Source organism: Carettochelys insculpta, chromosome 10 (assembly GCF_033958435.1).
Source record: "Carettochelys insculpta isolate YL-2023 chromosome 10, ASM3395843v1, whole genome shotgun sequence".
Taxonomy (NCBI): Eukaryota; Metazoa; Chordata; order Testudines; family Carettochelyidae; genus Carettochelys; species Carettochelys insculpta.
Window position 1 is genome coordinate 1525675 of NC_134146.1, and position 26136 is coordinate 1551810.

At 50.8% G+C, this 26136-nt stretch overlaps 1 protein-coding gene across 2 annotated transcripts; it reads left to right on the top strand.

Annotated features, from left to right (window-relative positions):
• Nucleotides 1–87: 87 nt before the first annotated feature.
• NRROS (negative regulator of reactive oxygen species) lies at nt 88–25460 on the top strand. Of its 2 annotated transcripts, none has more exons than XM_075004132.1 (3): nt 88–250; nt 15529–15631; nt 21165–25460. In XM_075004132.1, the coding sequence occupies exons 2-3, from the start codon at nt 15545–15547 to the stop codon at nt 23136–23138; spliced, it is 2061 nt and encodes a 686-aa protein (XP_074860233.1). In that variant the 5' UTR covers nt 88–250; nt 15529–15544; the 3' UTR covers nt 23139–25460. The 2 variants fall into 2 exon arrangements, with proteins under 2 accessions (XP_074860233.1, XP_074860232.1); XM_075004131.1 differs by lacking the exon at nt 88–250 and adding an exon at nt 12584–12692.
• The last annotated feature ends 676 nt before the right edge of the window (nt 25461–26136 follow it).

Below are 26136 nucleotides of genomic sequence, written 5' to 3' on the forward strand. Positions count from 1 at the left end.
TTGGGAAAGGGAAGGAAAGATCCCACTGAGGTAGCACTGACCTCTTCTCTGTCTCCCGGGCAGGGAGGGGTCCACAGTGTGGCTGGACTCTGCAGGGCGGTAAACCTGGCCTTTTCACATCAATCAGTAAAGCAGATGTGGCTAAGCCACTGACCCCCATGTGCTCCTAGAAGCTTGGTTTTGCTTTCTACTGAGACCTAAATCTGACTTCCTTCTGACCTGCCAGTGGAACTCTTGCTGCATTTATATGGTAAGAGCTGAGGGGTTAAAGGGTGAATCTAGTCAGAAAAGTTACTGTAAAATGGGTAAAAACAACGAGGAGTCCTGTAGCACCTTACAGACTAAAAGATTTATTATGGCATAAGCTTTCGTGGGCAAAACCCACTTCCTCAGATGGGTTAGAGTGGAAATGCAAAGGCAGGTATGTATGCCAGAAAGAAGTTCCTCTCCACTGTAAATTAGGGTGATCGGTCAGGGGATTGTCAGGCCCCTCAGTATAGCTGGTGGAGAAATGTGAATGCCCACCGAGGGGAAGCTGCCTCTGCAGAGTGTTGTTACTGTCAGTATAGTCCTTACTGAAACTGAATTCTGAAGGTAGGAATTTGCAAATGAGCTCCAATTTGGCTGTTTCACTTTGTAACAGAGTTTTGAACTCTTTTGTAGAGGGTTGGCTACCGGTCAATCCTTTACTGACTGTCCAGGGATGTTAAAGTGTTCCACTACAGGTTCATGTGTGCGCCCTCTCTTGATAGCTGATTTGTGCCTGTTTCTGCACCTAGGTGGCACAGACTGCCCAGTTTGTCCGACACATTTGGAAGGGAGGCATTGCTAGCAAATTATGGCGTTTATCACATTAGTGGATGTGTAGGTGGATAAGCCCTTGATGGTGTGGTGGCTTATGGTTAGGTCCTGTGATGCTGTGTCCCTTGTGGACAGAGTTGGCAACGGGGTCTGTTGCGGGGGTAGGTTCCTGGGTTAGTGTTTCTGTAGTGTGGTGTGTGGCTGCTGGTGAGTATTTATTTGCTTCAGACTGGGGGAGGGGGCTGTCTGTAGGTGAGGACTGGCCTGCCGCCCAAGGTCTGTGAGAGTCAGAGATCATTCTCCAGGATAGACAGCCGATGGTCAAGGATGCGCCGGAAGGATTTTACTGGTGTTCTGGTATTTTCCTTGTTGGGCTTGTCCTGAAATACGTGATTGCTGGGTACTCCTCTGGCTCCGTCGGTCTCTGGTTTGTCACTTCCCCGGGTAGATGTTCAAGTTTTAAGAATGCTTGAGAGAGATCTTGTGGGAGTTTGTGTCTGGTGGTGGTATTGGAGGAGATCAAGGTGGATCTTAGCACTTGGCTGTAGACAATGGATTGCGCAATGTGTCCTGGATGGAAGTTAGAGGCATGTAGGTGAGAATAGCAGTCAGTGGATTTGTGGTATAGGGTGGTGCTTATGTAACTATCATTTATTTGCACTGCAGTGCCGAGGAAGTGGATCTGTTGTGTGGACTTGTCCAGGCTGAGGCTGGTAGTGGGGTGGAAATTGTTGAAATCCCAGCAGAATTCTTCAAGGGTCTCCTTCCCATGGGTCCGTATGATGAAGATGTCATCAATGAAGGGCAAGTAGAGGAGGGTGGTAGGGTGGGGGTGCTGAAGAAATGTCGTTCTAGGTGAACCAGAAAAATGTTGACATGTTGTGGGGCCATGCCAGTGCCCAGAGCAGTGCTGCTGACTTCAATGTACAGATTTTCTCCACAGCAGAAATTGGTTGCAGGTGAGCACAAAGCCATGTAGTTTTGCCACGAGGTGTGCCGTGGCATGTCTGTAACTATGATCCACAGTCAAATTTGATTAGAATCCAACCATATATTATCTTAACTGCTAGCTCACCTGGGATTTTTTTTTACGATTGTACACTGTCAATCAATGTAAAAAAACCACCATCAATAATGGCTCGTGTATTCCCGTTGTCTTCGGTAGGTTTGCTGAGGTGTTAACATAGAAAGGACGTGACCAGCTCTAACAATGCACAAGAAAGGGTAGAACCCATTTGGTGCTCTTAGGTGTGCTGGTTTTGCAGGGCTGATGAGAGTGAAAAGCAGTACGTTGTTATTAAATGATTTACAGCTGATAGCTCGTTCAGTTAGGGGCTGTACAAGCACTCAGGCAGATGCAATCTTGGCTGCAAAGTAATAAGATAAAAAGACATTTTTTTCCTCTGCTCAAGCCAGCAGGCATGACCGAATATAAATGAAGTGGTATCAATAAGCAGTTTTCAGAGTAGAAATGAACTTTGAATAGGGAGGTAAAGGATTAACAGCTGGTTTAAACCGTCACCTCCTGCCCCACTGGGCTGCTGTTTTCCCCCCATGGCAAACACACATCAGAAGAAGGAACTACTGATCCATGAATTGCTGGAAGTTCCAGAAGCAAAACTGACCACCCGGTGTACTTTCTCTTCTGTAAATGTTGAGATCTGTTGTGTTAATGGTGGAAAAAACATGTGCAATAAAAGGTTACGTAGGGTCAGTTTAGCTGCATGTGAACAGAAGTGCAATTGTGGTACAGTATGCCCACTGAGGTCCCTATTCTGGCTGCGCGGGTGAGGCAGGTCCTTAAAATGGATCATAGATTGAAATCACTGGAGCAGTTAGCCCAGATTTAGAACATTTTGAATACTGGGGAGTCCTCAAAGTTGTGAAACTGGAGACATTTATAGCCCAAAGTTCCCCTTAAAGTGGGTGTTGAAGTAGTAGTGCACATTCAGCCAAGAGGCTTGGGGCAAGGAAGGGAGGACAACTGGATATATGAACAAAGAGAATTTTGGCTGAAGCCGGGGGAAAAAAAGACAGCTGAGCTCGGGGAGGGTGCTGGGATGCGGGGGCTCACTCATCCACCGGGGTGGTGGGCCAGGAGCCGTGATGGACGCGGGAGCCCCTGCGCCCCACCCCCGGGCCTGGGGACCCCTTTGGGGCAGGGATGAGGCTGGAACTACGGGGAGGTAGGGGCGGGGAAGGAGCGCAACAATGTCGGGGTCGGGAGGGGTCAGCTCGCCTTCCATCATGCTGGCCCCCCCAGTCGCTCCACCAGTGTCAGTTCTACAGCGGCCGGCAGAGCCTGGAAGTCAGCACCTGCGGTGGGGGCTGCGGGGGGGTGAGGTGTGTGGCGACGGCCCAGGTAAGGGTCTCCAGGCGGTCGGCCAATCACACCCAAAGCTCCCACTCCCTGGCCAGCCAGTCCTGCACCACAGCTGTTGGTGACGGCGGTGTGAGGCAGCCCAAGGTGGGGTGCTGGCCTACTGGCCCTCACTGCCTGAGGGATGGTCACAGGCGGCCCTGGGGCAGCTCCCAGATGGCAGGCCTGTGGGGACAGCGGGACAGACCATTAGTCATGTGTCCTGACCCTGTGGCTCTGGGTCCCTGCTCTGCCCACCTCTCAGTGCCCGGTGATCCGGGGGCCCTGTGGGATACCAGGTGCGAGAGGGTACCCGCAGTGTGCCGCTGGGGCTGGATTCGCTGCACCCCCTGCACCCTTCCAGGGTGAATGCCCTGCGGAGCTCGGCAGGGCTGCCAGCCGTGTGCGTCGGCCAGGCACGTGGTCCCCTGCTGGCCGTGTGGGGGGCAGGGTTCCCCTCCCCGGGACATTCTGAACACCCAGTGCCTACGTGCAGGTACCTCCACACGCTCGGGGGATGCCCAGCTGGAGGGGTCCCGGCTTGACGACTTGGAAGGGAGAGCGTTGGAACCCTCGCCACCGCTCCTGGGCTCGGTCCTCTGGTCCCTCGATGGGGGAGGGTGCCTCCCGAGGGCCCCGTCTCCTCAGCAGTCGCCACCTCCGTCTCCTCCTCCATCTCAGGTGGTGGTGCAGCAGGTGTCTACCGCTTCCTTGGGGCTGGACCTCCTGGGGCCCCAGCAGCTGGTGGAGCTCCTTCCCCTTAACCCAGATGCCCTCCCTGGTCCGGACGGGGTTCCCCCAGGAGGCGAGCCCCCTTGCCAGGTGCTCGTATGCATTGGCGTTGCAGTGCCCTACCTCCGTCCGCAGGAGGACCACCTCCATCCGTCCCCCCACAGTGTGAGGAGGTCCTGCACTTCCATATCCCTCCACGAGGGGCCCCTCTTGTGATGCTCTTTCACGGCTGCTGAGATCCCTCAGGGGGCTCGCTGGTGGGCTCCGGGGGTGTCAGGGAGCTCTGCGGCTGGGAGTGTGGATGGCAGCTGGGGTTCAAGAGGGGGCTGTGCAGCAGGTGGCTAGTGGTCCCTCTGTTTCTGCAATGATCTCAGCTTGCTGCTAGGAGTGGCAGGAAGCTGGTTCCTGTTCGGCGGTCAACAGGGACCATAGAGCCCTGCCTGAGCTGGCCAGTGTGTCTCCATGCTCCAGGGGGGACCGCCGTCATGGCGGACCCATTACTTTGAAGTAAGCAAAATGTGTGTAGGTGCTCTGCAGGCTACTTCGAAGTAGCCCCTTACTTAGAAGTTAACTTCAAATTTATTTTGTAGTGTAGACGCACCCCAAGAGAGGCATTCCAGTGAAATGTGAGTTGATGGGTTTTTCTCTGCACAGTAGGAACAGTTGTGCTATTTTTCCTCTAAAAGACAGCTCAGGGTAGAAAAACTCAAATAGAGAGGTTAATTACAGAAACATTAATTTGCTTGTGTTGCCTGTATTGTATAGCACACATCACTCAGCAGTAAATAAAAATGTGATGTTGAGAAGTTAGTTGAAGACCAGCTGTGATTGTTTTTCATTTAGATGTTTCAAAATGCGCAGATGCTATTGAATATATTTAATATAGCCTTTTTTATAGGAAAAGCCATCACCAGTCATAGTAGCTTAAAATTGCTGAATTTTGGTCAAATTTACTTTAGCTCAGAAGTAAGGTGGGAGAAAATAGGTGATAGTAGTTTCCCAAGCTCCAGCTACGTCATGATGCTGGGGTAAGATGTGTGGCAGACCCTTACCTGGAAGCTTCCGGAGCCTTCCAGAAGGACAGTAGACTGGATGGTGCGCCAATGCATTTCTGCTCCTTGTCTAGGCCCAGGCCCTCATTGGTCAGATAGGCCCTGTGCTCCCTATAAAAGGCTCCCCATCTGGTAGTGGGGGGAAGGTTTTGGGAGGTGCGCCAGAGGAGCCCAGCGAAAAGGTACCACGGGGAAGTGGTGGGCGAAGTGGCCCAGGGTGATGCTACTACTTTGGGGCAGGGGTAAAGGTCCTGCCGGTTGCCTCTTGTTCTCATAGGGACCCTGGGCCGCAGTCCAGTGTAGAGGGCGGGTCTGGACTCCCCCCACCCTTCCCCCGAGGGATCACTTTACTGGAGCAGGCGTGGGCCTGCAAGGGGACTGGTATTATTCTCCCCGTACTGGTCCTGCCTATGATGAGGATGGCTCGCTAAGCAGAGACCCCTGCCTTTGGAAGGGCCTGGGCAAAAAGGGGACCTCCGTGAGTCTCTGAGGCAGCGTAGATCTGCCAGGAAGCGCAGGGGCCCACAGGGACTGACAAGGGACTTTGCCACAAATGATACAGTAGATATGCAGATCTTCGTCATGATTGTTCCTGTTTCTTGCAGGCTGGGATCTCAGTAGTAAATTAGTTAGCAATACCGACATTAAAACTGTCAGTGTGTGGTTTCTGAGTGGTCATCCTATTGAGATAAATGGGGGGGTGCTGGATTGTCATAGAAATTGTTCCAGGTAGGCTGCAAATTCTGGCAAATATTGCTGAATCAAGTAACACTGGGGTCGTATTTTGGAGGATTTCTTTAGAACAATCAGGGCTAGAGACATAATATTTTAAAATGAAAGCTGAAATTCCAGATCACAAGATAGGTGGCCTCAATGCAAAGTTTTGGGTGCCAATAGGATCCAACATGAAAGCTAGGGCCCACTGTGGGTACTGCATTTCCAGTAACTCTCTGGAGTCTTAATGAGATTCTGCTTTAGAACCCTTTCTCTCTGTTGCTGAACTGTCCCACGATGTTCCATTTTGTGGTGGTGTCAGTTCTCTTCCTCCTTCAGCTGTGTTTTGCCATGGACTCTCTCCTCAGCCAGTTGATAGCTGGTAAAACGCTTGCTCTCACCGCTTTGCACCAGCCGAAGGTGGCTGGTCTGTTGGACTTGTCATGGATTGCACACAGTTCTCAGTACTGAACTCAATTTGCGAGTAGATGTGGCTTGTCGATAAACATTTCTGTGCCTTTAGTTCTTACTTATATGGGGAGTTGCTGATCTGCTGTTTTGCACCACCTGCTTGAACTGCGAGTGACCCTTACTCTCAGAGCTTCCACTTTAGAAGAAATCATGTTCCACACAGGAGAGAAAACAACACATTGATGCCTGCTGAGCAGCAAACCAGGGGCAGCGTCTCATCGAGCCATTTTCTGTTGCAGCTTTACCAATCTATCTGCCTCCTACTCAGCGGTCTTGGTGGGTATCTCACCACACTGCGATTGCTGGGATGTACATCAGGAAATTCAAACTCCATTATTTGTCAGGCTTGTGGTTTCCTGATCTGTTTCAAACACAGATTCTTTCATCTCAGAAGATGTGAAAGCCCTACAGAACTTGAGTGTGGAGCAAATCATACGCAAACTATAACTAGCTTTCAACCAGGTTCACTCAGAGTAGGCCATGGTTGCTGCTCAGCACTCAGGCTTCTATGACACCCTCTGACACTTAGACAACAGATGTATGTCTATCTTCCTTCTTGACTTCTGTTCCTAAGCTTCCTTGAAAATGAAAGAAATAAAACCACAGAATACTGTGCTGAAGTGCTAGGAGGGAGCTTATGCCGAAAAGAAACAACTTTCCAAATGACGGCAAATGACCCCCAGACTTAGACGTGTGCTCCAGCCTGAGCCCATTGGCAGGAGCTGTGACAGGTACAGTCCAGGCCAGGGAGCAGTTGTTACTCCTGCCTTCCAACCTGGATGCTCCCACCTGGGCCGCTGGCTCACAAACAGCCCACCGGCATGCAAGCTCCAGTCTGGTTCTCACTGACTTCAGTTACACTGCAGGGTGACCCCAAAACACCCCCAGTCTTGGGTTTTTCCCCAAGATTCACGTCCTGTACTGGCCAGCCCTCTCCTGACACAATAGATTATATTTGTTCTGTTTCTTTAAGAGGCATAATATGCCAATTCACTATTTCAAATAGATATTTAAATGAAAAAATAATCAAACAAGCAGTCACAGAATCATAGAATGCTAGGACTGGAAGGGACGTCGCGAGGTCGTAGAGTCCAGCCCCCTGCCCTCATGGCAGGACCAAGTGCTGTCTAGGTCATCCCTGATAGACATCTATCTAACCTGTTCTTAAATATCGCCAGAGATGGAGATTCCACAACCTCCCCAGGCAATTTATTCCAGTGTTTGACCACCCTGACAGTTAGGAACTTTTTCCAAATGTCCAACCTAAACCTCCCTTGCTGCAGTTTTAGCCCATTGCTTCTTGTTCTGTCCTCAGAGGCGACGAAGAACAAGTTTTCTCCCTCCTCCTTATGACACCCTTTTAGATACCTGAAAACCGCTCTCATGTCCTCCCTTAATCTTCTCTTTTCCAAACTAAACAAGTCCAATTCTTTCAGCCTTTCTTCATAGGTCATGTTCTCTAGACCTTTGACCATTCTTGGTGCTCTTTTCTGGACCCTCTCCAATTTCTCCACATTCTTCTCCACTTCTCGTGTCTTGCTCACAACACACCTGTTAATGCATCCCAGATTCATGTTTGCTTTTTTTGCAACAGCATCACACTGTCCTGTAGCACCTTAAAGACTAACAATTTCATTTATTAGGTAAGACCCACTTCATGAGATTCAAGAGCAGAAATGAGCAAATGGGATAAATATACAGCAGGAAGGGGGGAAAAATGGATTAGATAAAAGAGTAAAATTTGGTTCATTAATTACAAAGAGCTTTTCAGTGAGTACAAGTAATGAGCAATGATTACAGAAGAAGTAAAGCTAAAATGGTTGCTAGTATCTAACTTAACAAAGGGTGGAATTCAAAGCCACGTTTTCTCATTGCATACTTTCAGCTGTCTCATTGACCAAACTACTGAGGCTGGGGCCCCTTCTCACACAGCTGGCCAACACTGCTGCCTTTGTGGCTTCCTGGTAGTAGGTAGGTAGGCAGGCAGGCAGGCATCCTTCAGTCTGCATAGACTATGGATCGCGCCCTTTAAAGTTTCAATTGAGGACTTCATTTACAGCGTCTACTGTGACTATGAAGACCCACACGAGAGTGACAGTCCTTGCTGCATCTCTTGCAGATGTGGTGGGTGTCTGGCAAGTCCTTAGTGTGCTTTCTGTGCACTCGCTTCTCCTCTGCTAGCTGTCTGATCTTCATCTCACCCTTCTGAAGGCCCTTGTGTAACCCCTGCTTTCATCTGCTGCGGTCATCTGCTAGTTCTTGCCAGTTGTTCAGCTCGATGTCTACCTCTCTGAGGTCTCTCTTGCAGACATCTTTGTAGTGCAACTGGGGGTGTCCGGGCGGTCTTTTGCCAGAGGCTAGCTCACCATACAGGATGTCTTTTGGAATCCTTCCATCATTCATCCTGCGGACGTGGCCAAGCCAGCGGAGCCGACACTGCCTGAGGAGGGTGTGCATGGTTGGGATTCCAGCTTGCTCGAGGACGGCGGTGTTGGTCACTCTGTCCTTCCATGATATTCCAAGGACGCGCCTGAGGCAGCGCAAGTGGAAGACGTTCAGCCTCTTTTCCTGGCGGGCATACGGGGTCCAAGTCTCGCTGCCATAAAGGAGGGTGCTGAGGATGCAGGCTCTGTAGACTTGCATTTTGGTGTGAGTGTACAGCTTGTTGTTATTCCACACTCTCTTGCTGAGTCTGGACAGAGTTGTGGCCGCTTTTCCGATCCTCCTATTTAGCTCAGTGTCCAACGACAGGGTGTCAGTGATGGTGGACCCGAGGTACACGAACTCGTGGATGACCTCTAACGTATAGTTGTCAATGCTGATTGATGGGGATTCAGCAACATCCTGACCGAGTACGTTTGTCTTCTTTAGGCTGATGGTAAGCCCAAAGTCCTTGCACGCTTTGGAGAACTGATCCAGCAGTTTTTGAAGCTGGTCTTCTGTGTGAGACACTACAGCAGCATCGTCTGCGAACAGCATGTCTCTGATGAGGACTTCCCGCACCTTAGACTTAGCTTTCAGGCAGCTGCAGGAGAAGTGCAGGGAGCAGAGGAAGCCACTCTACATAGCCTTCATTGACCTGACCAAGGCCTTTAACTTGGTCAGCAGGGATGGTCTGTTCAAACTGCTCCACAAGATAGGCTGTCCTCCACGGTTACTCAAGATGATCCAGTCGTTCCACGAAGACATGAGAGGAGCCATCCAATATGACGGCGCTTTATCGGATGCTTTCGGAATCAGGAGCGGCGTCAAACAAGGATGCGTGCTTGCTCCGACATTGTTCGGCATCTTCTTCGCACTCCTCCTGAAGCATGCCTTTGGATCTTCAACAGAGGGCATCTTGCTGCACACAAGATCTGATGGGAAACTGTTTAATCTTTGTGGCTTTAGGCACAGTGAATGCAAGGGGCAGGGAAAGAGAGAAGGGTTTCCTTTGGGGTATTTGCCCCTCCCTAGTCCTCTCTCACTCTGAGCAACAGCTCTGGCTGGGAGTGTGTGTAGCAGGGAACTCCCCAGGCTCTTTCTTTTTGAAGATGTAGGGGTTTTTTTTTGGCCTTTCCTGCCACAGAATGGCTGCTTAGCAGCAAACGGCCCGTCAGCCTTGTCCCTATGCCTTCTGTCTCTGAGGAACTGGTTTGGCCCTTCTCCAGACTTCTCTGGAAAACCTACTTCTAGGCTATGTCTCCACTAGCACTTTTTATATGGCGATATACGTATCTCATAGAGCTGGGAGGGACCTCGGGAGGTGATTGAGTCCAGTCCCCTGCCCTCTTGGCAGGACCAAGCACCATCCCTTTTTTAATCTATTTGACCCGCTCCCTAAATGGCCCCCTCAGGGATTGAGCTGGTAACCCTGGGTTTACAAGGCGAAAGCTCACACTCCTGAGATACCCCTCTCCCCACCTAAAGCTTGTGTTGGGCGGGGTGTGTGAAACCCGCCTCTGGTCAGTGTGTCACTGACAACAGCACCAATATGGGCAGTGTTATGTCTAGAAGAGAGTGCCTCCCCTCAGTGTAGCTTTTGCCGGCTCGGTGGGGTGGGCTGATTTATGTGGCCGAGACAGCCCTCTCCTGCTGGCGGAGAGCAGCAACGTGGGAGACCTTTACAGCAGTGCAGCTGCAGCAGGAAAGCAGCGCCACCGCCCAGTCTGTGGCGTCGACAGAGCCTTCGTCGCGATTCCGGCTTGTGTTGATAACTTTGCTTCTAACGCTGCATTTTGCCCTGATCTTACTGACCCGCAAGGTGCGAGTATTAAATGGTACCTCGCGCCACATGCCTGGGGCAAAAATTATTGCAATTTTGTGTAGGGGGTGAACACCACGCTATGTTCTTTCTCAGTACTATGCACAACAGGCAGGTCTGTGGCACCTGATAGACTAACACATTTATCAGGCCATGAGCTTTCGTGGGTAAAACCCCACTGCATCAGATGAAGTTACCCATGGTCACAGGGGTCACCCACAGTTCAAGCAAAATCCACCGATGAAGTGGATTTTACTCACTCAGTTGTTAGTCTCTGAGGTGCCACAGAACTGCTCGTTTGTGGGGTTGCAGACTAACATGGCTACACGGCTGTGAGACTTAGTACTATGTATGGAAGAGGCGCAGGAGTGGGAAAGGGGGAGCAGTAAGGCTAGAGATTGGCTTTGTGCCTCTTGGCAGTATAGAACTACTGGATGGATGAAAAATGCATTCAGTGCACGGCAGAGAACGTAGTTAATAAGTCTTCCATTTGTGTTATGTGAGAAACAAGCAGCAGCTTGAGTGCCTTCACCATCACCTCACTATAAAGTGCTCCATATCTTGCCTGATGACAGCCATCGCACCCCTTGCTGCAGAATTTTGCTCCAGAAGCGCCTTTTTATTTAACAAAACAACCAAACCAAAACAAAAGTTTCTAACCCTAGTTATTGCAGGGAGTCTTTAAAACACGAGCTTGGCTGTAGCCACTGCAGTGCTGTTTTCCAGATTCTGCAGACAGCCTGAAACTATCTGGGAGAGTATTGTGAACTTTCCTATTACCCCATGGGAGTGTTGACTCTGAAACCTAACGATGCCCATATAAACGTGAGCAGTTACTTTTTTCTGGACTGATAGTTCTTGCAGAAAGCACACTGCTGATATGCTAATATGCATATCTCTCAATCCCAAACAGCCTCCTCTGACAATAGCTTCAATCTTCTGTGGCTCAATGTCTCATTGCATGGCAGAAGTTAACACAAGTTTAAACTGTGAGGCTGGCTTAAAAAAAGTAGAATTTAATGCCAAAGATAGTAACATGGGGAATGCTGGACAGAAGTCCGCATAAATCTCTATTAAAGTAATTTAACTGAAGCTGCCACAGAATTCCCAGCTGCCACTCAGTGTTGTAGAAACCTGGCTGTTTGGAGACAGAATTTGGGTCTGGCTTCCTACAGAGTCCATGGGATCTTCTTTACACCAGAAATCGAAGGATCTGCTTATGGAGGCTCCAAGTGAGGCTCTCAGCTACCCCGTTGGCCTGGTCTGAGTGTGCAGGAGACGCAGATTTGATTCCAGGCAGCTTCCAAGCTCCTCAAAGGCTAGGAGTGTTAGAGGCCTGGGTCAGCGCCATTGGAATGACTGGAAGAAGACCTCTTTTGACTTTGGGGGAAGTTGGATTGGGTTCCTTGTGAAGGGGCCGTCGCCTGCAGTATGACAGTGATCCCTGAGTGAGCCTGCTTGAGGAACAGCCTTGCTTGGCTCTGCAGCGAATATTCCTCGGCCAAAACGATGGTCATCACAACATTAAGGGAAAGTGCCACTGGAATCAGGGGAGGGGGAAATCCCTGAGTCCTGAGGCGTATGGAACAGTTGTTGTGTAATTCTGCAGAGCACCTGCCAGCCTCCCTGCAAATCTTTCTATCCATGAGTGGAATAATTTTTGTTCTATGCACCAAGATGCATGGAAATGCACCACCCATTGAAACACAGGCTGCCGACTGTGGGTGTCTGGGGAGGCTCTGCTAAACAGCTGGCTGGCACCTGAATTTCTCCGGGGCGGCTGCCCTAGCGCTCAGCTTAGAGGGGACACTGGAACCTTCAGGGTTTCGTACTGGCAGAGCTTTTAAACGGATTCCAGTTTGAGCCAACTGAAACCGTCATGTCTGTGCTCCCTTGGCCGAACAGGGGAGCCCTGGTGCAAATATCAGAGCAGGCCACTCAGTCTGTCCCCAGAAGAGGTTTCAGAGCCATTAGCATGAGTGTGGCTAATGATTTCATAGCACGGGTCTGGGCTGGTTCCTCCCCTCCCCCTTGCTCCTGGTTCCTTCTTGTTTTTAATTGACTTGCTTGTGCATGACCCTTGGGTAAGTGCTGATTTCAGTAAGCAGAGTGGCTTGCAGCTAACTCTGCAATCCATGTGACTGCAGCTTCCGTTAGTTCCTTCCGCAAGGTCTAAATTAACCTGATGCTCAGTGAGAGGAAGGGAAAAAAAAAAAAGGCTGCAACTCACATTGCCTGCTGCGAAACAGCCCAGAGAGTGCGGGTGGGGGCAGCTGCATGCAGCATGAGTGCCCACGGTCTGCGCACGCTGCCCCGAGCGGTGAGTAGCCCTCCAAACTGCTTGTGGGAGGGAGAGGGGAGGGCTGTGGGGGCACAGGGCAGGGCAATAGAAAGACAGTCCCATGGTGGCCAGAGGCTCGGACAGCCAGGGCACCCCGGGTCACCCTGTGTGTATGTCTGAGCTCAGCGGCATCTCAAGCATTGTATGCGGCGATCTCCTGCACTCCTTCTAGGACACAGCATCCTCCCTCCAGCTCTGTGGTGAGCTGGGCTAGGCCAGCATCGGCAGCGCCCTCGAGTTCTCCCCCTCAGGGCTCCCCACAGAATACCCAGGCTCACAGGGGGCTGCAGCTGCCCCAGCGTGGCTTTGCCTCCACTGAGCAAGGCGAGAGCAGGAGGAGGTGGCAGGCTGGTGCTGGAGGGAAGACAGTGAATGGTGGGCAACCAGAGCTTCCACTGTCAGGGCAGAAGTGGCCGACTCAGAAAAGAGAGAACCTGCCGCGAAGGGGGAGAGTTGGGGTTAAAACATACTGAGCTGTTTGACAAAGGCGAAATACGCACGAAAACTCCGTGTGCGGGAAACCGGGGTGTTGGGCTGAAATAAAGAGGCAGTCAGGGTCTTTGGTCTGCCATTGCTCCCCAGCGGCTGTCCTTGGGTAGCTCAGCTCTGCTCAAGGCTTGGTGGCCAGGCTCTGCGCCTGCCAATGGATTTAAGGCAGTTAGCGCTATTGAAGCAAATGACTGCCTTCACTGTAAATACCATTAGCTCGATTTAGGGAGCACCAGTATCGACATAATATCGTCGGAACTGGGTGGGTGTAGCGTCATGTTCGACTTTAACAGTTTGAACCAAGGCTGCCATGTCTTTTAGTCAAATTCATTAGCCCCCAGAGGCTGAGTGGCGTTGCTGCATCTGGCTGCAGGCTCCCTGCCACTCGTGGGAGCTGGGAAACTTCTGGCTCCCATGAGCCAGGTGCAGCAGCACTGGTCAGTTTCCCAGCTCCCACAAGCGGTGGGGACCTGGGAACCAGGCAGCGGGGGGAGGTGGAGAATGCGGGACTGAGGGAACTGTGGGATAGGTTCCCACAATGCACGGCTGCAACAGTTGATGATGGCCGCTCTCGTGTGGCAGCACTAACTTGACTTTGTGGGAAGTGAGGGTACTCAAAATTGAATGTGTAAGCCCCAGAGTTATGAAATGAAATTCAATAAAATTGAACTTACCTGGTAGTGTAGACGCAGCCCTGGAAGGGAAAGGGGGGAACCCCCGGTAGATGCTGTAAGCCATCTTGGTGCTATGCCAGTGGCCGTGCGCTCTTTGAATCTGCGATGTCATGGTGTGTGGTTGGTGGCAAAAACAAAACTAGCATCTGTCCCAGGTGTGGAAAACCCTCCATCTCACCCTTGGGGCTCCCAACGAGACTCTCGCCGTTCTTTAGTTCACAGGTCTAACAAGGCTGAGTGGAGAGGGTGACTCATGGGGGGCGTAATCAGGCCCTCTTGGCACCTTTCCCGCGGGGCTGTCATTCTCCTGTGTGCACGTGCCGTAGCCATTGGGGCTGTGGCCTGCCACGGTTACCTGACTTCACTTTACTGAAAAGCAGCACGTCACCAAGGATCTCTGTCACTGGGACCGCAGTGATGGACGGGATCTGGGGTGGAGTTCAGGGTGCTCGGCTCTCAGCAAGAGAACATGGGTTGTGTGGGATTAAGAAGCTTATTATATAGTGGGAAACTTCTTGATGAAACAGGCCAGTGGATTGAGATGGGCAGACAGCTCTTTGGTTAGGTGCTGATCTTCCTTTCAACAAAGGGTTTTCACATGCTGGCATCAGAATGTTGCTTATTTCTGCACAGCTGGTCTGCTCCCCTGTTCAAACGCTGTAGGAGTTTGTGCTCTCTGTCTTATGCCTGTGTCTACAGCCCCAGCTGGCAACAGGGCCCCGTGGTGCTCGGAGCTGCACAGACACAATGAGAACTGTCCCTGCTCCAAAGAGTACAGCTCTAAGGCATTTGGGGCCCTCTCTTCAGTTGATTTCAGTGGGAGTTGGGAGCAGAAGTGCCCCTGATTCACACCTTAGTAGGTGCGATAGACAAAGGGAGCAAGAGAAAACCAAGTCCCAGAGCACCAAAATGAATTGCCAAAGTCACAGGCCACAGCTCCCGACAGAGTTCCCTCGCCGCTGGATCGGTCTGCCTCTGCAGGCATGCGGGGGTGAGGTTACCTCTGTCGGAGCGTTAGAGAGCTTTGGGAGCTGCTGAGACGTTGGACTACAGAACCACAACAGTAACCTGCCCTGTTCTCACCCAGGGACTGCGCTGTGCAGAAGAGACCCTCTAGTTCAATAACCCTCCGAGCAATTAATCGAGTCTCTTCCTTCCCTAATGCCTGTGATCTGTGAAACACGGGGGAAGGAGGACACAAGGGGTTTCAGTCGCCAGCTGGAGCCTGAGGCAGAATTCCGCACCTGCAACTCCCTGAGGCTACTCTAAGTTGTGCTGCTCATTATCAGCCATCTAGGAGCTGCTAACCAGGAGTCACTGAAGCCAGGTGTGCTTCACCCCTGTGTCCAGGTCACCCCTAGGCCCTGGTGCATGAGTCCCACGCTGTGCTGCAAGGTCTGGTAAGGACACAGTGTGAGGTGGTGTGTCGAACATTGCAACGTGAGATGCGCTGCCAGGAAAACGCTCAGAGCCCGGCTCTGATCTTGGGCTGACAGAGGAGCTCTAAGCCCGGTTCTGTGTCTGAAGGTTTAGGAGGCAGGAGACTGTCTCGAATCCTGTTTCCTGGGCAATCCTTCGGGGTGCCAGAAATAACCAGGCACGGAGAGGACAGAGCAGCGCAAACCTCTTATCTTCGGGTTCTCTCTTTGCAGGACTGTGGCTGTTGAGATGGACTCAGTGTTTCTCCATCTGTCCCTGAGTCTAGTCTTTCTAGCAGCAGGATGGGGGAACAACACTGGCCTGGCCTGCAAACAAGTGAGTCCTCTTATGCAAATCTGTGACTTTGCTGATTGTTCACTTCTGGTGGCTCTCGGCCTTCAGAAAAGCAGGTGTGCGCTCTGCCTATGTGTGGCAGTGTAGGCTCTGAAAGCAGGTCCCATCTTGTCCCATTGTTCTCATTCTAGCCTGTGACTGTCACCATCTGGCTGCAGTCTTTCCAAACTCCACCTCTGCCCAAAGCTGCTGTTTGTTTACAAGCGTGAGCAAAACCTGGCTTGCCATTTTTTAACAGGAGGCAAGAGGCTTATATGGTGCACAGTGACCAGTGCTCCCGGTAAGCTGAGTTCTTGGGTGGCTGCCCAGGGGAGATTCAGGTGCTACCCACTGATTAGCAGAGTGCCCATGGCCACCCACTGCTGGCAGCATCTATTTCTATTGGTGGGGCACTTGTGCACATGCCTCGGCACACATATCAAAATTTATTCCACACAAGGATGGAAAATATTAGCGGGAACCCTGACAGTGACTGAAGCAAGGTGTCCCTTGGAGCTGACTGATCACGCGGAATAGGGCAGTAAGGTGGAGTCCACGTAAATATGGCCAGCTCTCCGGATCGTCCCCTGGCCATGGTGAGTGGGCTTGTGTGTTCCAATGAGCCTGAAAGCGATGCCGCAAGGAGCCTCGTGCTTCCAGCAGGGTCACCCATGGTGGAAAGACCAAGAGGGAGGGTCCAGACAAGGAATGAGCCTAAAAGTCCTCAGTGGCAGAACAGGTGGAGGACAGCAAAGGTTGCGAAGGCTGCCGCAGACAGGAGGCTCCCAGTTGTTGTGGATCCCACGCCATCGGACCTGAGTTTTCTATCCGTCAAGAAGTGTGTGACGGCTGCAGTGCAGCAGTCCCCCCATGTTAAAAGAAGTCATGCACATGCATCTTCCTCTGTGTACTGCTCTGCTAAACACGAGCCCTACGGCGACTGGCGAATGGCGCCGAGAGCAGGATTGTGAAATCTGGAAGCTTTTAGTCATGAACCCGCATGTGGGCAGTGGATGTGTGTATCCATTTCAAGGACTGAGGTGGTAGGACAATCCAGCTGCTGCATCCATGACTGAGCACCTCTATTTAGGATCCAGTCTGCTCACCTCACATGGGGAGGGGGTTAGAAAAGGTGCCCTAAACATAGTCCGCCTCAGTCCCCCTGACTGGATAGCCACATCCAGTGGGTTCACCTCCATGTGGTCGAAATCGAACAGTAAGCTTTGGAACATGGAATATTTGGACTCTAATGGACAACCCAGACAGTGAGTGACCCGAAAGACACACAGTAATTATCACCTGCGAGCTGCGTCAATTCAACGTGGATATCACTGCCCTGGCAGAAACACGTGGACCAGAAGATGGACAGCTGAGAGAGGAAGGCGGAGGGTTCACATTTTTCTGGAAAGGAAGCCCAAAGGAAGAAAAACTAATTCATGGAGTAGGAATTGCCATCAAGAATGAACTGACAAAGATCCTATCCGTAGTCCCTGTCCGCATCAATGAGCGTCTCACGACTCTCTGCTTGAAGCTTGTCAAAAACCAGTCGGCAACTGTCATGAGTGCTTATGCATCAGCTCTACCTGCCAAAGATGATGTGAGGGAAAAGTTCTGCACCCAACTGGACACAGTCCTGAAAGATATAACCAAAGAAGACAAGACTATTCTCTTAGGGGATTTCAGTGGAAGAGATGCGGATCTCTGGCAGACTGCCATTGGGAAAGGAGGAGTCAGCAACAGCAACTCCAGTGGAATGCTGCTCCTTCCATAAACGTGCCGAACGCAAGTTGGTCATTATGAACACGCTATTCTGCCAGAAAAAGATGTAAAACCTCATGGCAACGTCCTTAATCAAAGCACTGGCACTTCATAGACTGTGTCATCATCTGCACTCAGGATCAACGTGATGTTCTTCTCACACGTGGTGACTAGAGCTGATGACTGCTGGACTGATCACTGCCTTATTTGATCCACAATGGTGTTTAGAACTGGCACTAAAGGGAGAAGTCAGAGGAAACCAATCCAACGAAAGATCAATGTACAAGGCTTGAAGGATCCCATCAGACAAAGTGACTTTCAAACAGGCTCCAAAGGAAGCTGCCGACAGTACCCCCTGAAGGTGCGGAAGAACACTGGTGTCAACTGAAAAATACTATCATTTTGGAACTTGTGGGGAAACCGTTGGCTACCAGACCAGGAAGCATCAGGACTGGTTTGATGAGAACGAAATGGAAATTGAATGCTTGATTGAGGCAAGAAGGAAAGCCTTTAGGGCCTGGCAAAGTGACGTCAATTGCACGACGAAGAGAGAAGCGCATTCCAAGGCCAGGGCAGAAGGACTCTGAAAAACCAGTGGTGGACTGAGAAGGTGCGAGAACTCCAGCATCTTGCAGACATCAATGATACAAGAGGTTTCTTCAATGCCACCAAAGCTGTTTATGGACCGAGCAACCGTGGAATCAATCCCCTGAGATCAGAGGATGGTACCCAGCTCTTGAAAGACAATGAAGCGAGTGCTTCTCACAGGAGGGAGCACTGTGATGAGCTCTTGAACCTCCCCTTCACCGTGGTCCTAGAATCCCTTGACCAAATCCCTCAGCAACCACCTACAGATGATCTTGTAACACTTCCTACCCTGAGTGAGGTCCAAGCTGCCATCAAAGCAATGAAGTGGAACAAGGCAACCAGACTAGATGGAATCCCCACCGAAGTCTTCAAAGAGCTCCACAAACAGCTCCACCTCCTGATTCTCAAGACCTGGGATCGGGAGCAGGTGCCGTAAGATTTCAGAGACAAACTGATCGTCAGTGTTATCAAGAAGGGTGATAAGTTGGACTGTGGAAACTATCATGGCATCTCCCTCCTGGCAACAGCAGGGAAGATCTTAGCTCGAATCCTCACAAACCAACTCCTGCCGCTCTTGGAAGAAATTTTCCCAGAATCCCAATGTGGCTTCCGACCATTCCGAGGAACAGCGGACACGATCTTCACTGCCTGGTAATCGTACGAAAAATGTCGTGAACACAACCAAGCCTTACATATCGATGTTTCGTTGACAGGACCAAAGCATTCGACTCAGTCAGTTGTGCTGCCCTGTGGACCATTCTCTCGAAGACTGGCTGTCCCAAAAAATTCATTGGCATTTTAAGGCTGCTGCACAACAACACAACCACCACAGAACTGAGTAACAACGGATCCCAAGGCGACCCCTTTGAGGTCAAAATGGGAGTCAAGCAAGGCTGTGTCACTGCCCCTTCACTCTTCTGCATCTTTATCGCTGTGACCCTTCACCCCATTTATGACAAACTTCCAGGTGGTGTGAAGATTGTCTGTCTATAGAATGAACGTGAAGCTTTTCAATCTCAGGAGACTGAAGGCTAAAAGCAAGACCTCCACAGCCTCGATTGTGGAGCTCCAGTACGCAGCTGACAACATGGTTGCTGCTCTTTCTCCCACAGCCTTTCAGACCACCTTAAGTACCTTCGTTGAACCACATGAGAGTCTCGGCCTCCCACTGAACATCAAAAGACCAAGGTGCTTCACCAACTTTCCCTGGTGGGACAATCACATGCACCTTCTATTGAAGTCAGTGGAGAACTGCTAGAAAATGTGGAGTACTTCCCATACCTTGGAAGTCATATTTCCACTAAAGTCAACATTGATGCAGAAATCCAGCATCGTCTGAGACATGCAAGCTCTGCTTTTGCCCGCCTGAAGCAATGGGTCTTTGAGAACCGGGACATCTATCCCAAGACAAATCTCCTTGTATACTCTGCACTGGTTGTTCCAGTGATACTATATGCATGTGAAACCTGGATAACATACAAGCATCATTTGAAGGCACTTGAACAATATCATCAACATTGCCTCAGGAGAATCCTAAATATCTCTTGGGAGTACAGGCGCATGAACACCAGCATCCTGGAAGGGTCGAACATGACCAGCATTGAAGCCATTATCATTCATCAACAATTTCGTTGGACTGGTCACGTGGTTCTGATGTCTGATCAGCGCCTCCCAATACAGATTCTGTTTTCCGAGTTGGAGGAAGGACAGAGGAACGTTGGGGGCCAGCGGAAGAGATATAAGGACGTGCTGAAGGCACACATGAAAAAGTGCAGCATCGGTATCAACGCTTGGGAGAAACTTGCCCAAGACCATCCCTGGTGGAGAATGGTGATCTGTGAGGGGGTGGCGCAATTTGAGAGGTCCCACCACAGTGCAGACGAAGAGAGGTGGAGAAGAAGAGAGTGTCAAAAAACGCCCTGCACCCCTCCAACAGCTACTGACTCCTTCCTCTTCTCTGGTAAGATCTGCAGCTCCAGAATCCGGCTGATCAGCCATCGAGAGACTCACAGATAGGAGGGCGACATGAAGACGTCCTACTCGTTATCGAGTGACTGCCAAGAAAAAAAGAAGAAACACACAAATATTGCTATCGGAAGGGCACGTATGCTCCGTGTCTTTGAAATGAATACAAATGTGGAAGTGAAGTGCGGAGGGCAGTGATGTCACAGGAAGGAGCTGGGTGGGCTGAGCAGTGTGATCCTCAAAGGGCGGGGGAGGGGAATTTGGAAATAATGTGTGTGCTCTCTAAAGTGGTCCCTGATTTTTAGGGGCCTCAGTTTTGGGGTAACATCTGGTATCTTGGGCCTGATTTTCAGAGGTGCTGAGCAAAAAGATCTAGTCGGTCTGAAGGTAAATATGAGTCAACGGTGGGACACTGTTGCCAAAAAAAAAAAAAAAAAAAAAAAAAGAGCAAACGTGCTGGGATGTGTTAACAGGAGGGTTGTAAGCCAGAGGCAAGAGGACTGTGCTTTCCGCATCCCCCAGCCCCTCCGTCTTTCTTTTTGATTGGCTCTACCTGCTCCCTGTCCCCCTTCCCATTGGTCCCTCATTTGCTTTGTACTCTGTGATCCTTGCTTGTCTGCTCAGTGGTATTGCGCCCCCGCACCCCATGCGACATCTTGATCCTCTTCCGCCAAGTGGGAGCTCTAGCAGCAGGTGTGCTCCCCCGGGGGCCATGCAGGGTGCTAGTCAGTATCTCAGCCTCCAGGAGCAAGCTGGCTGGTGCTGCTCCACAGGGTAGGCAGTCAGGGAGCCAAAGGGTCCCCCTCACAGTATAGGAGCAGGGTCGTGTCCTGCTCAGGTTGAGTCCTGGAGGCAGGCTCTACTTTCCAGAGCATCTCCACAGAGTCATAAAGTGTGGTAGGGAACATGATGGGTCAGCTGGGAACCAGGGCCTGGCTGTAACTTCAGAGTCAGCTGGTCTGATCTCGTACATCTTTTGAAGGGCAGTCATGGGCTGCCCCTGGCAGCCTGCAGGCCTCCCCATATCAGTGAGACCGGCAAAAATTCCTGCTGTTGCCGTGTGATGTTTGTCACCTGGGAGAGGCCTGTGGCTCAGGGTAGGGGCAAAAAACAAAGAATCAGATGCTGTGCCCCATCTGGCATCTGAACTCTGAGCCTGGCCCCCATTTCACTATTTCCAGCATTATTTGTCCAGAGAACTATGTATCTATATTTCTTGCTGCAGGGGCACCGAGCTGTGAACTGCAGTGGGAGAAGGCAAGGCACAGTCCCAGCAGAGCTCCCAGCTGACACTGAAAAGCTTTTCCTGGATCACAACACTATACAGACCCTAAGGAATACCTCTCTGCTGAAGTACCCAAACCTGGAAACCCTGAGCTTGCGTGAGAACAGCCTACAGCTCATTGAACCTGGGGCCTTTCTTAGCAGCAGAGATCTCAAAAATCTCTGTGTGGCTGACAACACCCTCTTTACAAATTACTCTGTGACAGCAGCTGCTCTTTGCTCCTTGCCAGCCCTGAGGAAACTGGACCTGTCTGGGAACCAGCTCACTGAGGACATGGTGGCTGCCATGATCTGGAACCTGTCCTCCCTGGAGTCCTTGTCCGTGGCCAGGAACATCATAATGCGCTTGGACTCCTCTGTCTTTGAAAGCCTGAGTCAGCTGCAGGAGCTGAACCTGGAGAAGAACTACATCTTTGAGATTGAGGTGGGCACCTTTGAGGGCCTGCAGAGCCTGCAGAGGCTTAACCTGGCCTACAATTACCTTCCCTGCATCGCGGAGTTTCATCTGACCCAGCTGAAGACGCTTAATGCCAGCAACAACCTCATTGAGTGGTTCCTGGCCGCAGAGGTTGATGCTGTCTTTGAGCTGGAGATGCTAGATCTCTCCCACAACCAGCTCCTGTTCTTCCCACTACTCCCAAGGCAGAGCAAACTGCGCTCCCTGCTGCTGAGGGACAATGAGATGAGCTTTTATCGCCGACTCCCCAATGCGACGTCTCTCAGGGACGTCACTGTGCAGTTCCTCTTCATGGAGGGCAACACCACAAACATCACCACCTTCCATCTCTGGGAGGAAGTTAGCCAGAGCAACCTCTCTTCCCTGAGCTTTCTGGATATGAGCCAGAACCAGCTCTGGTACCTCCCTGCTGGCTTCCTGGGAAAGATGACTTCCCTCTCCCACCTCAAGCTTAACCAGAACTGCTTAGAGGCCCTTCATATGCATGAGAGTGAGCCCCTGGCCAGGCTCACAGGCCTTGATCTCAGCCACAATCAGCTCTCTGAACTGCAGGTGGATCTGGGGGCTGAAGGCACCCTGCCAAACCTCCAGTCATTGAATCTGAGTGCCAATAGGTTGCAGAGGGTGCCACCTAACATTTTCACTTACACAGCAATCACTACAGTTGACCTCAGTCACAACCGCATAAACCTCTGCCCCCTGCAAGCTAAGGCCGATGGCACTGGGCATCAGATCTGCATAGACTTAAGGAATGCAACATCTCTCAGGAAACTGTACTTGGCTGGGTGTGGCTTAGAAGTTGTGCCCCGTGGGGCTTTCACTGGGACACCACTAACACACTTAGATTTGTCTAACAATAAGAGAGCACTGGCTGGGGGCCTGCAGCCTCTACAAGATATTGCACTAACACTGCAAGTTTTATCTCTCAGGAACACTGGCCTCTCTTCCACCCTGGAAGGTGTTGACTTCTCTGGCTTTCAGAATTTGATAAGTTTGGACCTGTCGGGAAACTCCCTGACCAGCTTCCCAGAGTCCCTGAGTGGTCTGAGGCTGCACACCCTGGATCTCCGAAGAAACTGTCTCCCCTCTCTCCCACAGCATTCAATGCAGAAGCAACTCAGGAGGAGTCTGAGTGTGCTCTACCTCAGCCAGAACTCTTTTGACTGCTGCAGGCTGGAGTGGTGGGACTTCCTTCACCATCTCAAGACGGTGCACGTTGTGGACAGGGAGCAGGTCACCTGCAACAGCTCCTCTAAATCTACTCACATAGTGGAACTGTCTGCGTCTGTCCTTCAGAGCTGCAGGTCAATGACAGCGAACATGGCTTTGTTTTACCTGGTGCTTACTCTCCCTCTCTGCCTGACCCTGCTGGTTGCGTTTGCTGTCGTCTTCCTTTCTTTCAAGCACAGGCTGCTTCAAATGGTGAAAAGCCAGTACAGAGTGTCGAGCCCATACTGAGCTGGGTGGGGAAAGGAGGTGGCCACTGGATCAGTGAATGCAGGCAGATCAGTAACTCGGTGAGCCCTGCGAGGAGTGAGAAACGAGGGAGCAGGGTTGCATTGGCGGGAGTGGCCCGGAGGCTGTTTCCAGCAAGTTCTTACTGCTTCATTTTGAGTGAGTTACTTCCTGGTGTGTGTTCGCCCGTTGTTCTGGGCGGAGGTCGGGCCTGCTGCTGGGGAGCACAGTGAAGGCGTTTGGAGTTCAGCTCAGGGAGCACCGGGCTCAGCACAGAGTCCAAAGGTGAGATGATGGAGAGCTAGTGATTGGAGCAATGACAATGGGTTTTAAGACATGGTGAAACAAATCAATCAACTAGGAAGAAATTCAGAAAGGAAAGGCACAGAGAGGGTCACAGTGAGAAAGTGTTAAGAAAGACCAATGAGGCAGCTGCCAGGTGGACTCATTAGCTGTGTCTACACGTGCACGCTACTTCGAAGTAGCGGCACTAACTTCGAAATAGCGCCCGTCACAGCTACACGCGTCAGGCGCTATTTCGAAGTTAACTTTGACGTTAGGCGGCGAGACGTCGAAGTCGCTAACCTCATGAGGGGATCGGAATAGCGCCCTACTTCGACGTTCAACGTCGAAGTAGGGACCGTGTAGACGATCCGCGTCCCGCAACGTCGAAATTGTGGGGTCCTCCATGGCAGCCATCAGGTGGGGGGTTGAGAGACGCTGTCTCTCCAGCCCGTGTGGGGCTCTATGGTCACCGTGTGCAGCAGCCCTTAGCCCAGGGCTTCTGGCTGCTGCTGCTGCAGCGGGGGATTCATGCTGCATGCACAGGGTCTGCAACTCGTTGTCGGCTCTGTGTATCTTGTGCTGTTTAGTGCAAGTGTGTCTGGGAGGGGCCCTTTAAGGGAGCGGCTGGCTGTTGAGTCTGCCCTGTGACCCTGTCTGCAGCTGTGCCTGGCACCCTTATTTCGATGTGTGCTACTTTGGCGTGTAGACGTTCCCTCGCTGCACCTATTTCGATGTGGTGCTGCGCAACGTCGATGTTGAACATCGACGTTGGCAGCCCTGGAGGACGTGTAGACGTTATTCATCGAAATAGCCTATTTCGATGTCGCCACATCGAAATAGGCTACTTCGATGTAGGCTTCACGTGTAGACGTAGCCATTGGATGCCAGCCAGTGAGAGGCAGGCAAGATCTATCGCTGTTTGCCCCAGGACACTTCCTTGGTGGCTAAAGAGGGGAGTTTTGGGTAAGTCAATCCTATACAATGGAAAGCAAATCTGCGTCTGTATACACTATACATATAAACCAATGAAGCTGCAGCTCTGAGTTAAGGCCTCCAGAGACCTATTTTCTCTTAATTGGAAGCATAAATTCCCATTCATGACAATGACATGAGTGTATGTTGAAGCTGAACCATCTTGGCCAAGCAGAGGCCGAGGATGTCCAGTTGCTTCTCTCTGCTGACTGTCACCCTCAGACGTTTATTCATCGTTAGTGTCTAGGAGATGTACGCTTTTTGTTGTGCAAACTGCTTGACATGTATCTAGTCCCCTGGTGGGCAGAAGGGAGGCTGGTTTGCATAAGGACTAATTCTCAGGGGGGTAAATGAGAATATTGCATATGTATTATGTGTGATATGGAATCTGCACACCGTTAGAGTGAAACCCCCCTGTATTGTTTACAATGTGGCTATTGCTCACTGAGTTTTTCAGAGTTAAACATGGAGCCCATTTAAAATCATCCAGTCGCCTTTGTAAATTGACGATCCAGGTTACAGTGCATGGCTGTGCCCTTTGCTAAACTACATCTGTTGAATCAGCTCATTTTGAGCTCTAGAATGTAAAGAAGTGCCCCTTGCTGTAATGATTAAATTTGGAAATACACACTTGTAATTCATGGTTTTTGAGGGGCGAGGCTTTATTGAAAGAAGCATAGCCAGAAACGTTTGTCCCGTGGATATGATGAAGTCAAATTTCAATGTGTGATCTCTGCAAACTTTCATTGTGACAACCTGCTTCAAAAAAGGAGGTCAAAAGAGATTGGAAACTGGAACCCTTATTCACAGCAACAGTATCAGCAGTGAGAGGACTTCTGTTTACATACTGGTCTCTGGTAAAAAACCAACAGAAAAAGCACATGAAAGTCACTGGACTTGGCAGCTGTTCTTGATTTCTAGACATCAGTGGTATGTGTTTGTATTTGCTCGATAGAAGGTGTAGAACAATGCCATTGAACATTCCGAGGCTACGCACTCTGGTGTCATTATGTTGAAGCAGCTATCCCAATTCAAAAACTTGGGTGGGGAATAATGTAAAATATTGTATGCAAGATATAAGAATAAATTATATTCAATTTATTTTATTAAGATTTTTCTTCTGTGCATTTTTATATGGCAACTTCTATATTAAAACACCAGCTAAAAAGGTGACAAAATAAATTGTAAATGGAGTCACACAGCCCCTCCTGCTTACCAAGTTTATGTGGAGTTGTGAAAAAGTGATGCTGGTACACAGCACGGTGGGTACTAGAGTGCTGTCTGCGTGCTTCTGTATTACCAGTCTGTACCTGCGTCCGGTCTGCTGTGCAGTGTCCAGACTAGTCAGAGAGCACAATGAAGTGTTCGGCTAAATCCTCATTTATCCAGAGAGTTAGTGTGGGTGTGTGATGGGACCCCCCAGGATGCAACTGTGGGACTGCTGTGTCCCCTTAACTCTGCGGCCTGGGCTGTCACTCACAATGGTACGCCAGTGACAAGCAGCAAACCTCCCTGGGCACTGCTGGGTGGAGGGGTTCCTGCAGGGTCCTGTTTTGAGGTACAGTACAGAATGCACAAGGAGGAACAATCATGTTTCTCTAGTCATGTATTGTATCTCTCGCTAGCTAATTAGTGCTCGTTGACCTAGTCTCTGAGCACCTACCAGTTCCCCTGAGGCCACAGTTCCTGGTCAGGCAGCTGTGTGAGGAGTGGCATGGGACTGGGCCCTTACACTAGGGTGCCC

Excerpts from the sequence above, each read along its gene's own strand:
- NRROS (XM_075004132.1), top strand. The coding sequence starts at position 15,545 with ATGGACTCAGTGTTTCTCCATCTGTCCCTGAGTCTAGTCTTTCTAGCA. Across the intron at positions 15,632-21,164 it reads CTGGCCTGGCCTGCAAACAA|GGGCACCGAGCTGTGAACTG; the intron begins GTGAGTCCTCTT and ends TTCTTGCTGCAG.